Below are 18,725 nucleotides of genomic sequence, written 5' to 3'. Positions count from 1 at the left end.
AAAAGGAACCAAATCACAGCTTTTTCTATCAAAATGCACTTAGATCAACAAATATTCATTATGTTCAAAACAAGAGCACTAAAACACAAAAGAATGTATAAAATCTAGTTTATATTATAAATATCTATAATATGTACTTGAAACAAGGTACAAGAATCTACTTAGATTTTCTCTAATTGGCCAAATATCAAAACAAACAGCCTGTAAAATATAAATACTGTAGGCTGTTTTGTAATTGTAATCATTCTAGTTTATGAAATTTATTTTTAAACAAGCAGATTTATGAGTGTAAAAACGACCAAATTTATTAATCTTATGTTTTCCATATACTTGTAATGAATTTATATCATATTTTAAAATATGCTCACATAAAGCAGGACCTGAAAATCAACTGGGATGTAAAAAACTTCTGGACTAGAACATGTTAAGATGAAACATGATGTAAAAAATAATAATAATAAATTATGCTTCTAAATGACCAGTTCTTTTTTTCCTTTATTGAACATTCCTGAACATCCAGCTGACATTAAAGAATCGCTTCATTTGTTCAAAACAGGAAACACCAGAATAAAACTGAACTATGAGCTGCTTATAGTACATATATTTAAATATGTATAGAAATATTATTAATATTATTTTCAAGGTGCTAAAGCTGAAAAAACAAAGTAATAAAGTTAAAACTGTTGCTTTGTCGCCCCCTAAAGGTCAAAGTTGCAGCAATTTATATTAATGTAAGTTTTGATTTTTTGTTATCATCCAAATTTAAGCTTCACAAAATCACAAACCTGTGTGGAAAATATCTTAGAATAATCCATTAAAATGCCTGACTGAGATGAATTTAATCTGCTGCAGAGAGCAGAGGAGAAATATTACATGAATGTAATATAAATGTTTCTATTTCTAATTAGTCTTGCAGGTTTTTATCTGAGCACAGCAACAGGGTCACGATACGAAGCTGCAGAGGAATCACAGCAAACTGGAACGTTTTCCCACAGAAACCAGCAGCCTTCTGGTTTCCCCCAGCAAACCCAGAGAAAAATAAACTTTCAGATCATCTTAGAATATTAGAAGCTAACAGCTAATTCTGAGGCGACGGTCCGATCTGATGAGGCCACTTTTCAATTCTGTTTGTGCAAAAGAACTGAGTCATTAAAGTCAAAAGTAACTGAAACCGAACCACCAGGAAGGCCGACCCGAATCTCCAGGTTCTTCAGATTATTTCTCCAACAGGAGTTTCAACAAAGTGCATTTTCTTCTTCTTCTCTTTTTCCAGGATAAAACAGCAGCAGGAACCATCAGAACCATCAGAACCATCAGAACCACCAGAACCTTCAGAACCATCAGAACCTTCAGAACCATCAGAACCATCAGAACCTTCAGAACCACCAGAACCTTCAGAACCATCAGAACCATCAGAACCTTCAGAACCATCAGAACCACCAGAACCATTAGAACCTTCAGAACCATCAGAACCGGGCTCCCATTGGTTCCCTCAGCTCCGGTTTAAGTCACGCTGCTTCCGTCTGCGCTGACCTCACACACGTCTTCCTCACACACACCTCTAGCCAATCCCAGCCCTCCGAACATTCCCGATCCGTGATCCGGACCCGGACTCTGGGAGACGGCCCCCAGCATCGCCCCTGTGGCAGCGGCCATGGCGTTGCCATGGTGACTGCTTCCTCCGCCATGTTGTCCAGCAGCAGCTGCAGACGCTCCTCCTCCTCTGGCTGCTCCTCCCTGACCTCCGTCAGCGGCAGACAGCAGCAGGTGGGTGGAGGCGTTGAAGTCCGGGCCTTCCTCTCCTCCTCCTCCTCGCCTCCCTCCCTCGCCGCCCCCCGCCGTGTCGCCGTCGGCGCCGCGCCTCTCGCAGTGCGAGCGGTGCCTCATGAAGCTGTCGCGCCACATGAACTTCTTGCCGCAGCCCAGGCAGTCGTAGGGCTTGAGGCCGGTGTGGGTCTTCATGTGCTCCGTCAGGTGGTGCTTCATCTTGAACTTCTTGGCGCAGACGGGGCAGTGGAACGGCCGCAGGTCCAGGTGCATGTTGATGTGGCGGTCCCGCATGCTCTTGTGGGTGAAGGTTTTCCCACAGTGACACATGAACACCTTGGCGGTTCCTCCGGAGCCGCCGGCTCCGCCTCCGACCCCGCCACCGTCAGAACAGTCCGGACCCAATCCGGTCTGCAGCTGGACGGCGCCGTGCTCCAGGCCGGGCGTTTTGAAAGAGGCTCCGCCCATCATGCCGGCGGCCACGCCCAGCGGCGGCGCGGCTGGGTCCAGGGCGAGGCCGGACGCCTGGCTGTACAGCAGGATCTGGTTCCCCTGCATGTCCAGAGGGAAGAGCTGCGCCCGGGCCGAGGCGGCGGACTGGACCTGACCCAGCAGGGCCGACACGGCCCGGTTGGCGCTCTGGTTCTGACCCGCGGCGCCGTCATGAAGGTGCTGGGCTAACGTCTGCTCGATCAGGCTGCCCTCAAACTTCAGGTAGTCCTCTGATGACTGGCAGTAATCCACCTGCAGGAAAAGGTCAGAGGTCAGATCTGTTATTGACTAAATCTAGAACTGATTCTAGAAAACCCACAGCATGACGCTGCCACTACCATGCTTCACCATAGTGATGGCATGTTAAAGCTGTGAGCTGTAACTTTTATAAAAGACTTTTTTTTTTACATATTTGTTTAAACTGTCATCTTGCTGTGACAGTTTTTCATGAGACAGAAAATCTGTAAAAAAAGATTAACTCTTCCAGCTCTGACTAGAACCAACCAATCAGAGCCAGGAGGCGGGTCTTAGCGCTGTCAATCACCCTCCCTTTGGCACTGCTAGCATAGCCTACTGTGAATGCTCAGGCTAGTTAGCATGGCCACCAATGATGAGCAGTTTTCTTGTAAAGGTAAATTGTTTCTCCGCCATCAGCCTCGAGCAGAGAGTACATGAGGTTGATTGACAGCGATGAGATCCTCCGCTTGGCTCTGATTGGTTGTTTTTGGCCGGGAGCTGTGCGTTGCTTCAGACAGCAATAGTAGCTCAGGGAGGAGATCGATCTGCCACAGATTATCTGTCTCATAATAAACTGTAACGACATGGAGACAATTTGAACAAATATGTAAAAATCTTTTTTTTATTATAAAAGTAAAATATTACAACTTTAGGTTCCACAGAATATTTAACTAAATTCCCAGTTTTTTAATATCTTACACAAACTAAAATAAAAAAACTCGTGTTAAATTTGTAAGTAGAAAGAAAGAAGGTCTCAGTTTACTTTAGGGGTATCATAATAAAGGGGGCTGAATAAAAAAAAAAGCCACACTTTTCAGATAGTTTATTGTATAAACAAAATTACAATCTACAATTATTCATCTATTATTACTTTCCTTTATAATTTTATAGTTATCACCACTTTATGTTGATCTGTCCAATAAAATCCTAATCCTGTTTGTAATTTCCTGAATGTAAATTGTTGTGAATAGTTTCAGATTAAAGGAGGAACTGGACTCTGGTACCGGCTGACCTGTGAGTCCATCTCGCTCTCCGCTCGGCCCGCCAGCTCCGCTGAAAGGCTCCTGATGTTGGAGATGTTGAAGTTCCCTCGCTCCCTAACCAGCTCCATCTCCCTCTCGTCTTCGTCCTCCTCATCCTCGCCGCCCTCCTCTCCGGACACGACGATGAGGTCGTCGTCCTCCGTCCGCTCCGTCTTCACCACCACCCACTGCTTGCGCGGCATGATGCTGGGCTGGCTGTAGGTGGGACGTTTCTGCAGCGCCGCCTCAGAATCCTCGCCGTCCTGCAGAGGGACACAGATGTAAAATACGGCCTGATATTTATTACTAAAGTAAACTAGAGATTATTTTAGTAATCGATTATTCTGATGATTAGTGGGACAAAATAAATGACCACATTCTACAAATCTTTCAAGCCTTTTTACACAATATTAAAAATACATTAAAAGATTCCAATAAACAAATAATTCCCTTTTTAAATCAGAAAAATAAACATGTTATAAATGCAGTCGCAGGATTTTAGTGTAACCTTCGTCATTTGTTGCAGTAGATGCTGCAACTGCAGCACAAAAACATGTAAGTTTTCTGCTTGACTTAACATCAATACAGTGTAGAAATGATCTGGTGATTATTTTTTAACTAATCAATTAATAACTGGACAGGAAAAGATGCTTAATGGGAGAATTTTTTTTTTCTGTTACAGACTTTGAACCAGATGAAGTTAAAACTGATAGTTGAGGAAGAACAGATTTACAGACAGATGTTGTTTTTTCATCTTAAAGGCAAAATTTAAGATTAAAAGAAAGAAAAAAATGTAAGATTAAATAATTTTTTTGTATATTTCTTAATTATTGCCCTGACTAGTTAACGATTATTTTATTAATCATAATTCCTGCATCTCCCTCAAAGTTGAAATCTGACCTGATAGGAGGAAACGCCGAAGCTGTCGCTGACTCCGACCTCCTGCTCCATCACCGAGCTGACTTTCTTCCTCCTCCCGCTGCCTCCTCCTCTTCCTCTCTTCCTGTGGTGGTACATGACCTCCTCCTCCTCTTCCTCCCCCTCCTCCTCCTCTATGAGCAGGGCCTCCTCTCCCCCTGATGGGGTGCAGTAGCTGGGGGTGTTACTGGCCCTGCCTCCATCCAGAGAGGCCCCCCCTGCCGCTGCGCCTCCCCCCAGGAAGCTGCTCCCGTCTCGGGGGCTGAAGTAGTTGGTGCTGCTGGGCGACTGGCTCTCGCTCACCGAGGGCCGGCTGGAGGGTTGGGGGACCCTCTGGGGGTCGTTGGGCTCTACAACCAGGACACCACCTGTGGTCCCAGTTCCACCAGCTTCACCGTTGCTGCTGCTGCAGCCGGGATTGGCCGAACTTCCGCCTCCACCTGCTGCGTCCTGCGCTCCTCCTCCTCCTCCTCCTGCCGCTGCGGCGCGGCCCTCCTTCAGCAGCTCGGTGCATTTGTCCACGATGTGCCACATCTGCAGCACGCTGCCCACCGTGAGGTAGTTAACGATGTCGTCACGCAGCATCCGCAGCTGGCCGGTGTAGGCGCAGCTCAGGACGCTCTCGAACGCCAGCGGGTCCATCACCGCGGGGATGGAGACCGTGGACATGTTCTTCAGCAGCACCTGGAAAAGGTCAAAAGGTCAGGGTTAAGCTGCTTCAAGGTAGGAGTGGGCATTTATTATGATAATATTTTGATTTATCATTGATTCACAATAAATTCCAACTAATGTTTAAAACCACTTTACGTGGAAGGTTCTGTGTTTTTATCACTAGAGGGCGCCAAATTTGTAAAACATTTATAAAACAAAGACTGTAGAAGAAAACTTTCTAAAAAATAGCAAATATAGATTTCTCATTTTAAAGGTTATTGTATCATTTATTGTGATAAATTTCTTATCATTATAACATTTTGATACATCGTTGTCATGATAAATTCCAATTAATGATGTTTAAAATCCCCTCAAAAACACTTGATGTGAAAGATGAAGTATTTTTATCACCACCAGGGGGCGCCAATTTTGTGAAACATTAATATTAAAGTGAAAGATTGTAAATAAAAACATTTTTAAAAAATGATTTCCCATTTTAAAGGTTGGAAATTTAGCTAAATATTCTTTTCATAAAATCTTAATATGCCGTCACTGCGCTAAAACGTGACAGTGGCTGTTAGGGATGGACATTTATCGTTTATCATAATAAATTTTATTTAAGATTTTGATTGATCTTTGTCACAATAAATTCCAATACATGGTGTTTAAAATCCAGATTGTAAGTTTACTATTTTTCTCCAGTGTTTGTTGAATAAAGTTGTTTCAATAAATATGAAAATATGATTAAATTTGTGCATTTTAGTGAAACAAATCAGATTTCTTAATGTGTCTGGTGTCTTAAATACTTTGTAATTGTGAGGCTGTGAATGCTATTCCATGCAGTCACAACTATAGTTACATAAAACAAGTAATAAATAGTTATTGAAATTTTTATTATCACAATATTACCATAAAACATTGTGATAAAGAATTAAGTCCATATCTTTCACCCCGACTTCAAGAATATTCATTTTAAGTAAATATAATTGAAAAATAAGACAGTGGGTGATTTATTATTACCTGAAGAATGAAAACATGACATAATTTATTCAGAACTCATAGAAAAACAACCATTTAGCTTTTTTTATTTTCTAGCATTCAAATCTTCCTATAAAGACTTAATTAATTATTTGATTGCCTCAGAACCATTTGGGTCAAACTCCCCCACCTGGTCATGGAAGTAGGGCGAGGACGCGGCCAGGACGCAGCGGTGCGCCTTGAAGACGTGTCCCTGAACGTGGATGGACAGATCGCACAGACTGCCGTCCTCTCTCTGCCGGTTGAGGCTGTCCAGCACCGAGGTCTGAGCGCCGGGGAAGCTGACCTCCACCGCCGACCCGCCTGAGCCGCTGCTGCTCCCCACCTCCATGGGAACCGACTGCATCTGCAGGAGGAAAACTGTCAGGATCCTGGAGTCTGAAACTCTTTGTTGAAGTTTTTATGTCAGTATTAATGATTTTATTTTCACTTCTCCTGACCTCTCCTGGGGTCGTACCACAAGGCTTAATTCTGATACCCTTTTTTTCTACTTTGTTTTTTCCCCTGTGTTTGCATCTCAATCTCATCAGAAGAGATCCTGTCATCATTCAAAACGCGGGCTACACGTTGCAGCGGTCACCACTCCATCACAGAGACACACACTCACCTTTCAGACTAATCTTAAGAAACCAGTTGACCAAACAGACGTGTTTTTGGACGTCAGAGGAAGTTAGAGTACCCAGAGAGAACCCATGCATGCACTAGGAGAACATGCAATTTTCATGCAGAATTTTGTTCAGTTACAGTCCCATCCATATTCAGCTACCAGTCTCTTTAACTAGAAAATTTAATTTAAAAACAAATAATTACTGCTTTGAAGCTAAAGTATTGTTTACTTCAGTTCAGCTGAAGAGAAGAAACATTTATTATGCAAACCAGTGCATGCATTCTCAGTTTAGATAAATTAACCAAAATATACAGAATCAAGCTGAGATTTGCATGCAAACATGCAAATATGTTCTTTAATATTAAATATTTTCAACATTTAACTAAAATATTCTGCAGATGATCACTCAGCAACAGAGACTCATTCCTTTATAACCAGGTGTTTCTACAACATTTCTTACTATTGCATGTCATGCGTCCCCCATCAGACACAAAGCAGCAGATCATATTTACTGACTGTTGTTGTAGTTTAACAGGTTGACTTCACAGAAAGCTGCACATCTCTGCAGGTTCTCCACTGAAAACAACACTTTACTGCAGAGTGAAGGAGAAAACCAGCCTAAAACCAGAGTCAGGTGACACTTACAGAGCTGCACATCCCAGACTGATCTGTTATCATGTCCTGAGAGAGACTGCCAGCTCCAGTCTGACAGAAACATCTGTCAAACATCTGGAACAGCGTCAGACTCCATCACTACAGCTGTGAGGTTAGCCTGCTAGCCGCAGTTAGCTCGCCAGGCTGAGGTAAAAGCAGCAGGTTCGGCTCACCGTTTCAGTCCCTGCTGCCCTCAGAGGTCCGGTGTGTGGGGGAGCCGAGGGCAGGAACCGCTGCCAGGTCACCCAGAACCAGAACTTCCTGGCGCATTTTCACCGAACCCGCTGCCCGTCGGATCCCTGCGGCTGCAGACAGCGACGCTGCGCCTTTAAGGCCATTCCAGACAGGCGGGCCAGACTTTGGCCGACATTTGGCCGACAGAAAATCACATATGTAAAGCAAAGCTTTAATAAAGACGCTGATAATGACAGAAAGGATATTTAGATTTAATAAGTATATATAAAATCTTGAAACTACCACAAAAAAATATATTTTCACATATTTTTAAAGCTTCTAGTCAGTTTTTCATCCTCCACTAACAAATGTCCAGAGTAAAATTACAGCTGGGTAAAGAAGCACGAATTTCCGCTGCAGGATTGAACAAAAAATACGTTTTAAAAAGCGAACTGAAGAAAAAGAAATAAACCACCTAATGCTGCTGTGATGACATCACAACAAGCATCTTAACTGCTCTGGGTTTATTAATACGTTTCTTTCCATTTTGTACATGTAAATCAAATATTGCAGCTATTTATCTGCACCACTGAGTGAGTTTATTTTATGCTGTGGAATATTTTTAAATCTGACGTAAGTCCTCAATTTACTTTTGTTTTGAAACCCATTAAAGTCAGTTTATTATTGAAATTCAAAAATAGTTTATTTATCTCAAAGGGAAATTAAATTTATATTTAAAAATTCTTTAGAGTTAATGTAAATCTTATATTTCATCCAAAATTGGCTCCAGTTCAAACCACAACTGAGCAAAATCCTGCTATTATACAGCAGTTATTGGTATTATATGTTTAAGTTTAAAAATAAATAAAGTATTACTCAAAATCAGTCAAAGTGGAATATTTTTAATATGATCAGATCTTTGGATGCACATAAGACTCAGAGAATTTGAGACAAAAAACAAAATAAATGCATTTATAATACTAATTAAACATATTGTAAAAGGAAAAACACAAAATAATAGTAAAAGCTTAGAACAGTGTAACAGTTTAAATCTAGTTTAGTAGTAAATATCTATCACTGCTGCAGGTTGAACCAAACACTGTTAGTTATAGAAATTTAATTACAAGAATAAAGACATCAATACATTTATTTGCAGATGTTCTTCATTTATTCATACTTTAAAAAAAAAAATCAGAAATTACTGAATAAAAAGGACCTTTTTTCCTAAAAACACCAGTGATGGATATTTAATGTCTGAGTTAAAACTGAAGAGGTTAAAAACAGACAAATATGTACATATGGCCCAATTTACAGACTGATGAGAGAAACAAACATTAAAACCTGTTAGTGATTACCAAGAGGCCCTGAGAATTTACCAAAGCTTTCGTTTCATATGAATCTGGCACCAGATTAAACTCCGAACAGCAAAGAGAGAAATCGAGTACAAACATCTTACAGACTGATTATAGCAATAAAGTAGAAAAAAATGACGTTTATGTAAAAACTTGGATCTACTTCTTGTTGGAACTCGCTGTGCCGATGACGCAATCGTTCACCTGGAGAAACAGCAAAACAAAAATAATTAAAAAAAGCTTTTTATGGTAGAACTGAACATTCAGCTGTATTTATACAGCAACTCATCAGGATGGTGATAAACATGAATGATTCATCCAACTATGAATCACTGGATAATAAAAGCCCCAATATCAGCCATGTTTCCACAAACTGACTAAACAATGTTTTAGTGAAATCATGTCTGTGTGGATTAGAAAAACATTTTTTATTTCATGGTAAATAATTCAGACCAAACTGACTGACCTTGCTGGCAAACCTCAGAGAGTTGAGTGTTTCTCCAAAGCTGTCCGACTCTGGAGAAATGTTCACGAACATCAGCCTGGAGTCGAAACAATAAAACCATCAGAAACCATGCTTTAAAAGTCACAGCAACACGGCTGATGCTTCTTCAGATAATTTGATTAATATCTTTCAAATAAAGCATCTTTTAAACAGACGAGTGACTTTTGCAGGGTAGATGATGAAGAACTCACGTTTTGCTGTTTCCTCCGAGGCAGTTCTGCAGCAGGTAGGTCAGCTTGGAGTTCCTGTATGGGATGTGGCTCTCCTGAAACATTGTTTTGTTTTAGAAGCAGAATGAAAAGTGGCTCATCTTGTGAATAAATCACTTCAGGTCAGACTCACCTTGTTGGCCAGAGACATGATGACGATGCCCAGGTTGGACAGGGAGCTGTTGATGGACGTCATCTCCTTGAAGCGCTCTCCCTGAGACTGACTCTTCATCATTCGCTCGCTGCCGGCCAGGTCCACCAGGCAAAGAGTGGCTGTAACCGTGGAAACGAGGATCAGTCAGGAAACTATTCAGTTCATAACACCTGAACAGGTGCAGCAATTAAATTCTGGAGCCGATTTATAACCTCAGTTTTTGTAAAGTTTTGATTTGTCTTTAGGAATAACACAAAAACTTATGTTAACATTACAGTACAACTTTTTTATATTTTTCTTTTTATGGTATTTATATCAGGAGCAGAAATCACAAAGGAAAGAAAAGATAGAAAGTTAACCAGCTTTAATAATCGTTTAGCAGCAATAATTGAAATTGGCATGGCTAGTATTACTAAAACAATCTTTCCTTAGATTTATTGAGTATGGATAAATTTTCTGGTCCAACTAGAAAACAAAAACATTTAAAATGTCTAAACTCCAACATCTCCAAAAACATTCCAACTTTTCTAAATGAAAGATGTTTGATGAAAAAGACTGAAGGCGTAAAATGATTAAACAGAGGAACTATTTATATCCTTACTGTTCCTTCATCTACAAAACTTCTGGCTCTTTTCAGTTTTAATGAATGGAAGAAACGTTCTGAGATGTGGTAGAAAATATTCTCATTTGAAACAACTTCTTACATCTCTGCTTCCACTGACCTAAATTTAGATCCTCAATGAAAAACTTATCCTCTTCCCCACTAAAGAGTGTTGTTGCTACAACCTGGTAATATTTACATATGATGCATTCAATGACAGGAAAGAGATTAAATTTGAGTGTTTCATGTCTAATCAAACTGAAATGTCAGCCCGCTCCAGCAGCTTTCTTGGTGAGTCTGAAAATCTACAGTTCTGCTTGAAATAATCAGAAAGAGCAAATTGTTTCCACCAATCAAAAGTAATATTTTAAGTATAAAAGGTGAACTCAACTCCATCATTTGGAGATAAAAACACTCACACTTGCATTTGAGGTCCCTGCCAGCGTTCACTCCCTCAATCTGCAGCTGGAACACCGAGTGTGAGCGGGAGGAGCGATCGTTCACGGCCGTCTGGGCCGTGGAGCGGTTCTCTTTGGCCAAAGCGATCAAACCAAGAACCTGAAGGAAAAAGCAGAAGATTTTCTGTAAGTCTTTACATTTTGGTCTCTGACGATGTTGCAGAACCAGGATCCTCAGACGGAGCCGTGCCTGATCCTCGGTGTGGACCTTCTGGTAGGTCAGGTTGGTGACGGTCACGTCGCTGCTGGCCGTCTTTCGGATCTCGTGTTCGGGCCTCTTGCTGACCTTGCCGGTGTACAGGAGGTCCCGCAGGGTCTCGTTGTAGATTTCAACAAAACTCGCAGTGAAGGTGAACTGAGAACGAAACGGATTAAAAGTTAGAGAGCAGGAAGTTTTCATTACACATGAAAACACAAACAGGTTTCAACATTTATTTAGAGTTTGAGAACAGTTTCAGTGAAGCATAGATTTAGGAAACAATAACAAGAAATAAAAAAGTGACTTGACATTTCTGATAGGGATGCAAGTTATTGATTAATGAGTTAATCTTAAGCTGATTGATTGACTAACGACTCACATGTGGCAACTTTCTCAAAAACTTGAGGGTTCCCTTGTATCAAGAGGGTCGACAGTCTTTCCATAACATAAAGAGTTAATTTTTTCATAATATGATGAATAAAAAAAATCTTTACATTTTAACGTTATTTTGTCAGCTGTACTATATACTGAGCAAAAAGAAAATTTAAATTGTGGTTTCTCAATAAGTTATCGTTTTCTGTTCAAGGTTGAAGAAAATCATTTTTCAGGATCTGGTCTAAATGGACAAACTATGTAAAACCAGGAGTAAATATGTCCATCATATGAAAATACTGTTGTGCTGTGTAATGTACCCTGGTTCTGACTTCTGCTCTTGATTGTGTTTTCAGGTAAGAAGAATCGGACCAGAACCCCTCGCTCCTTTCACTGTTCATGCGGCTCGTTCCGCTGCCTGTCCCTTCACAATGTATATTTCAAAATGTACGGCTCGATCCCGTGAGGGGCGCTATTACTTTTGTTGGCATTTCAAGTAACCATGGCGACGTAAGTAGCGGAAAAACGGGCCAAATTCAAATCAAAACAAATTCTAACTGTCACTGTTTTGTGTCAGACTCAAAAACAGAGAATTTTGTCTGGCGCTTTGTGTCTCACATGACAGTTTTCAGAGAGGATTAATTACCATAAGAAACACTGAGGAGAGCAGAGATGTAGAGAACTACAGAGATGTAGAGAACTACAGAGATGTAGAGAACTACAGAGATGGCGGAAAACAGTAAGTACAGAAAAGGGCTGAGCAGAATTTTAGAACTGCAGAGACGCCACCTTGACGGAAAACTTAATATACATAAGAGCAAAAACAGTAAGTGCCATGTGATTCATGAAACTTGATGCTCCTGAACAGACAATAAGTTTGGGCTGTCAAAATAAGAGCATCACATCTTACGTTTTTTGAACAATAACAATATTTGTTGTTAATCTGTTGCTAAGAGATGAGCGCATTTTCTGGCAACCAAGTGGCACAAAGTAAACATTTGATTTTTACTTTAGCAAAATTCACCAACTGCACATTTGTTGTGTCTAAGCAGATAAGCAGTATTTCAAAATAACTTATATTTTAAACACAATAATAAATATTTGCTATTAATTTGGTGTAGAGATGAGAGTTTCTTTTTCTGGTAATGAACTGCCACGAAGTATAAAACAGATTTTCACTTTTATGAAATGATTGCTTGTTATTTATTATTTATTAGTTTATGTCTAGTCATTTTACATATTTTACAAACTTTGTATTTATTACCTAAGATGGAGTAGCTTGCAATAAGAAATTTCCCCTTGGGAATCAATAAAGTTTATTCTATTTCAAAAGAGCAGAGGAAATCTTATGTTTTTTGAACAATAACAATATTTGTTGTTAATCTGTTGCTAAGAGATGAGCGCATTTTCTGGTAACCAAGTGCCACAAGGTAAACATCTGATTTTTACATTAGCAAAATTCACCAACTGTACATTTGTTGTGTCTAAGAAGATAAGCAGTATTTCAAAAGAGCTCATGTTTTATAAACAATAATAGTCATTGTTATTAATTTGGTTTTAAGAAATTAGAGACTTTTCTGATAATGAACTGCCACGAAGTAAAAATCAGATTTTTACTTTTGTTTTGAATGTCTGTTTTATAATATATTTACAACCAATGACAAAAAAAGAAAAACATTTTCACTTTTCTGTAAAATTCACCAACTGCACAATTCTTAAGTAGTATAAGATAAGTAGCATTTCAAATGAGCAGAGAAAATCTTATGTTTTTTGAACAATAACAATATTTGTTGTTAAGTGGTTGCTAAGAGATGAGTGCATTTTCTGGTAACCAAGTGCCACAATGTAAACATCTGATTTTTACTTTTGCAAAATTCACCAACTGTAAATTTGTTTTGTCTAAGCAGATAAGCAGTATTTCAAAAATGCTTATGTTTTATAAACAATATTACTTGTTATTAATTTGGTGTTACGAGATGAGCTCATTTTCTGGTAACGAACTGCCACGAAGAATAAATCAGATTTTCACTTTTGCGTTGAATGTTTGTTTTATAATATATTTACCAACAATGACAAAAAAAGAAAAACATTTTCACTTTTCTGCAAGGAAATCTTATATTTTTTGAACAATAACAATATTTGTTGTTAATCTGTTGCTAAGAGATGAGTGTATTTTCTGGTAACCAAGTGCCACAAAACACCTGATTTTTACTTTTGCAAAAGTAAAAATCGTTAGGCAGTGCATTCACATTATTGAGCGATATTAACGTGAAACTTAAGGAGGTTTTTGAGTGTTTATATTTCTAAACAAAACTGCATAAAGTACATTTTGCATCCCAAACCAGGCTCTGAACCGTTTCTCTTTCCCGCTATGCTATGGTCCCACCATCTTTATTTCTGTATCAACTGGCTCTGCTCAAGGTTGACCAGTGGCGCCCTCTGCAGGATGGTGGCCAAACTACAACACTAAAAGACGATCTAAGCAGACTTCATTAGTTAACGTTAAAAACAACTGAATCAGGTGAAGCTAAGCTAACCTCCCAGCCTTGAGAGCTCAGCTTGTCTCCGGCTCTGAAGATCTGCTGCACGGCTCTGGGAATGACGCCCCTCGTGTCGTCCACTTCCTCTCCCTCCATGGTGTAGGTTTTCCCACTTCCTGTCTGACCGTAGGCAAAGCAGCAGACGTTGTACCCATCCAGAGCCGACTGCACCAGCAGGGAGATCTCATCAAAGATCTGAAAACAAAACTTTCCCATGAGGCCTTTCTTCTGCAGCGCTCAGAATCACAGCAGGTGTTGTTAGCGAGGAGCTGATGTCATCCGCATGTTGCTCACCTCCTGCTGTGAAGCCAGAGGCCCAAACACCCGGTCGAAACTGAAGTGATAATTCTTCTGTGTGTCGGCCGTTTTACCCGTATGAGACTAAAGGGCAGAAAAAAAAAAGGTTCTGTTTAAATAGTCTGATATTTTTGTGTTGGCATGGCGATAAGCAGCAGATCTTTGCTACAATATTCCCACCTCCTCAGTTTTGGCCAGCATGATGGACTTGTTGTCGCTGGCTGCCAGCTGGATGTGTTTACTCAGGCCTCCATCTTCTAGAGGACGAATTCTACAAAACACCCTGATGTTGCCCTGAAACACGAAACGATTTTCTTTTCAGCTTCATTCAACATTAGACATTAAATTAACTGGTGCAAACAGCTCAACTTAGTTAAATAAAAGAGATTGAGCTGGATCTTTTGGGCCTTTAAGGGTGAGCAGCGACCCACCTTCAGCTCCTGGATGGTGTTGTGGAGCCGCCGGCGCTCCATCTCCCCGGCGTGAAGCTCGTCTCTCTGCTCCGCCACCGTTTCCTTCAGGGAGCTGACTTCTTCCTCTCTGTCTCTCAGGGTGGCCTGCAGTCGGGTCATCGTTGATTCCTGCACAGACAGCTTCATCTGCAGAGGAAACACAACACAAAGTAGGCACGTCACAATAAACTTCACTGGACTATAAATTGTCTCAAAATTATTGCAATAAACAATAATATTGTCAGTTTGAGACCATTTTCAAGTGTTGTAATGAAAATGGCATATTAAAGCTGTTACATTCTTCAAGACTGAAAAAAAGTTTTAACTTCTAAAGAACATTTAACACTAGAAAATATTTTATATAACCAAAATTAATTAAAATACAATGATATGAATAAGTTATAAAGTCTGTAACCAAACTTGCTTTTCAAAAAATATCATTCAGCTTTGACTGGGAAAACAAGTAAAAGTGCCAGTTAGGACTTTTATTTAAAAAACATTAAAGAGTAGCATGTCCAACAATGGTTGTCCACATGAAAATTATCAATCTTATTTTAATCTATTATGCGATTGTGACAGACTTTAACAAAGAAAAATTAATTTCTGTATATTTTCAAAGTATCCATCATAAACAAAAATCATATCTTCTCAGTTCTCTACAAGTTAGACCCTTTAAACCAGGCGTGGTTGTTATAGTAACATATTTTTCAGGTGTCTGGACCGATCCAGAACCAGCAGTTCGGAGCAGGATTCTGCTTTACCTTCAGAGTCTGCAGCTCCGTCTCCTGACTGTCCCGCAGCGTCTCCATGACCTTATGTTTCTGCTCTAAATTGGACATCTCCTTCTGGAGGACGTTCTTCTCTCTCTGCACTTCTTCAAGCTGACTCTGAACTCCAGACAACATCTGCAGCTCTGCCTCGTACTCACTAACCCAGCAAGGAATCCAAAGTTAGCATCACATTATATAAAAATAAAAAATCTACACTGAACTCATTTTCTCCAAGATAATCTGCTCATACCTGATTTTCCTCTTCTGTCCCTTGACTTCTTGCTCCAGCTCAGACACTTTGGTTTGACCTTGAGTCACGGAGTCCTTCAGCGCCTCGTTCTCCTCGTTTACAGACCTGTACTTGGTCTGGTAGGTGCGGATCTTACCCTCCATGTCATTGACTTTACCCTTCAGGTCCCATGGTTTGCGGCGAGTGGCTCCAGTCACACCTGCACAAGAATTTCATACGTTTTTCAAGTGTTTTCAGTCCAAATTAAATTTGATTTATTGAATTTAGCAGCTTCAGCTTTACATTTATAAAATCCATCAATCAGTGAAGCATAAAAAGATGGTATTGATTCTTAAAGTCATCTGAACAAGATGAGATGATACTCATCTTGTTCAAACATATGTATATCCATAAAAATATGTCTCAGCTTTTTTCTATGGCATGTACAGTAAAAAGATAACTTTGATAATCCAGAATCAGCATCTCCAAACAGAACAAAGTTCTAGAATAGCAAATATTTTACATATTAAAGTATTTTGTTCAGTACTACTGAACAAAAAGACGTTTTTCCCGTTAAAGTGGACGACAGTCAACAGTTTCTCACCAGGTTTTGCTCCTGCAGGTTGTTTACTGTTGGCAGCTTTGGGAGCAGTGGAAGCTGCAACCGGCCTCACGAACCCTGACAGAACAGAACCACAACATTATACTCAGGCATCTCCATCAGAACCACCATCTGCTACAAACACCGGGTTATTGTGCAGAGATAACAGGACATCTGACCTCTGGAAGGGCCAGCAGCCACAGTGGCAGCTCCTGCACCTCTAATTGGTCTATCTGTTGATAAATACCAAACAATTAAAACAAGACAATATGATCTGTTCACTGCTGTGGGTGGTGATCAGGTTCTGAACATGGAGAAGTTCTTCAGTAACGTACAGGGCGGTGCTCTGGCCGCTGCAGCAGCAGCAGGCCGCTTGTCTCCTATGATGGTTGCAGCTGCCTGAGGTTTGCGGGGCTCCTGGTCTTTACGCATCCTCTTCTGCAAAAACACAACAAGACGACACAAAGAACCATCACTGACACATATCCTGGTTTATAAACAAACCGCACACAAACGTATGCATGAAAATGGAAACACTGCAAAAGTATTTTCTCTACAGCTTCTGACAGAATCAAACTGAGATGCAGGAAGTGTTTTTATCACAAACCTGCAGAGGAGCCATGTCCTGGGAGTTCTCAGAGCTGCTGCTGGTGAGAACTCTCTTCAATGACATGACTGGCAGTCGGGACATACTCAGCTGAGGACAGAGGACAATGAAATGGTCAAAATAGAAAAATCACAAAAGAACAAAGATCACAACCTAGCAGGAGTCTAATGCTGGTTAGCTGGCAGAAGAAAGGCGACTAAAATCTTACAAGAAAGACACAAAAACAAAAGTAGTCAAAGTGCAGAAGCTAAAGGAGAGCCACACATCAGCTGAGTTAAAACTGTTAGGAAATCTAAGCAGTACTCAGCACACAGGCTACCTGAGAAGATAATCCAACTTTACAATATTAACTTCTTATAATTTTGTTATTTCTGAAAAATTTTACATTTGTTTATTTCATTCATTAATAGTTTAAAATAAACATGACACATGTTGACATGAATTAAAGTATTGAATGAAAATGAATTGTTTGAAGAAAAGAAATATTGTACAGTATCAAAAAGAAAATCTGCAAAACAAATACTGCTTTTAGATTTTTGCTCAAATCTATTCATTAGAATCCAAATATCCTCCAAATCCTCCTCCAAATAGTAAATAAATAGTCAATAACATAACATTAATCATCTAAATATTATATATTTAGCAAAGATGGAATTTAAATATAAGTAATTACCAGATCGTGTCATAAATCTTTTTTAAGTTCTTGTCAATCCAAACATGCAGAGTTTCTGACATAGAACCCCAACTCAATTAGTTACGCATAAAATCTTTAACTATTAAAACATATAATAAAATATTGGATCCATTTATAGCACCAGAAGTATAAATATTTTGTGATAATACAGAATTCAAAATGAATGCATTGATGTTTATATCTGACACAGATATTCAACTCACTTAAATTCCTCAAAACATAGTTTGAGACTTTATGCATCATGCGTAAATTCATCCAATGTAATTTAACACAGAATGCTAAATTAGCATAAACAAAACGAGAAAATCAGGTTTAATCGCAATAAATGTGTCCAGTGCAAGGAGAGCTTTTAGGCTGTGTTGCTAACAGGCAGAACAAGTTCTGGTACATCGGTCAACTCGCAGAAAAATAATTTAAATTTAGTGCAAACGGATTACCTCGTCCCGACTAATCCATCTGACACCAATAACCAACGTCCGCGTTGTTACTGACGTGGGCTTCTTTTAGCTTAATCTTAACACTGAACTAACTCTAACTTATGAAAGTACCGTACGCAGTATTCGTCTAAGCGTCTGTACTTCTAAACCACTATTCAACAGTTAAGATAGTCAAAAAATGATCTATTAAGAACAAAGTACCTGAAAACAAATCTGTATCTTCACCCAGTGTCCCTTTTGATCCGACGTTTCCGTCCGTTTGAATTTGAAATGCAACTGTTTTGGTGAGCGCTTCGGATTCTCTGCCGTGATTGGCTGACACAGCGTAAACTCCGCCTCCTCTCATGGGTACGTTTGCTATGTTTAACTGCATGTCCTGATGGGGCGGGATACACGCTGTTTGTACGGTAAACTCCGTGCAGAAGGCAAAACCCGGGCAGAGGTACATTCCTCAAAATTATTTTTTAGAAAATAGTTTTCCTAGTCCGAATACGTGGATTACTTGAATAAACAAAGATAAAATGACTTTAAAAATGTTTTTAAAAGCACCTTTGTTAAACATGACCGATATGTTTATTGATTGTGTACCTTTTTTGGGCAGAGAAAAAAACGTAAATAAAATCTTGTGCACCAATTTGGTTGTATTTCATTAAAACCATAGAATCAAAAACCTAACAAGTGTTTGCAA

The 18,725-nt window shown here is 39.7% G+C and overlaps 2 protein-coding genes across 3 annotated transcripts; both read right to left on the bottom strand.

Annotated features, from left to right (window-relative positions):
- Nucleotides 1-1,363: 1,363 nt before the first annotated feature.
- Nucleotides 1,364-7,901, bottom strand: zbtb22b (zinc finger and BTB domain containing 22b). Its single transcript, XM_032581358.1, has 5 exons — nt 7,560-7,901; nt 6,256-6,471; nt 4,419-5,120; nt 3,509-3,781; nt 1,364-2,511 (listed from the first exon to the last, which is right to left on the bottom strand). The coding sequence occupies exons 2-5, from the start codon at nt 6,469-6,471 to the stop codon at nt 1,504-1,506; spliced, it is 2,199 nt and encodes a 732-aa protein (XP_032437249.1). The 5' UTR covers nt 7,560-7,901; the 3' UTR covers nt 1,364-1,503.
- Nucleotides 7,902-8,705: 804 nt separating this feature from the next.
- On the bottom strand, nt 8,706-18,339 carry kifc1 (kinesin family member C1). Of its 2 annotated transcripts, none has more exons than XM_032580754.1 (17): nt 18,239-18,339; nt 16,907-16,996; nt 16,635-16,737; nt 16,479-16,532; nt 16,303-16,377; nt 15,720-15,918; nt 15,461-15,626; nt 14,679-14,846; nt 14,428-14,541; nt 14,245-14,331; nt 13,948-14,145; nt 11,030-11,194; nt 10,801-10,939; nt 9,760-9,899; nt 9,609-9,682; nt 9,379-9,454; nt 8,706-9,116 (listed from the first exon to the last, which is right to left on the bottom strand). In XM_032580754.1, the coding sequence occupies exons 2-17, from the start codon at nt 16,988-16,990 to the stop codon at nt 9,072-9,074; spliced, it is 1,887 nt and encodes a 628-aa protein (XP_032436645.1). In that variant the 5' UTR covers nt 16,991-16,996; nt 18,239-18,339; the 3' UTR covers nt 8,706-9,071. The 2 variants fall into 2 exon arrangements, with proteins under 2 accessions (XP_032436645.1, XP_032436646.1); XM_032580755.1 differs by lacking the exon at nt 18,239-18,339 and adding an exon at nt 18,038-18,188.
- Nucleotides 18,340-18,725: the final 386 nt, after the last annotated feature.

The sequence above is a fragment of the Xiphophorus hellerii genome, chromosome 13, assembly GCF_003331165.1.
Source record: "Xiphophorus hellerii strain 12219 chromosome 13, Xiphophorus_hellerii-4.1, whole genome shotgun sequence".
Lineage (NCBI taxonomy): Eukaryota > Metazoa > Chordata > Actinopteri > Cyprinodontiformes > Poeciliidae > Xiphophorus > Xiphophorus hellerii.
This window is presented reverse-complemented; position numbering and strand designations above follow the sequence as displayed.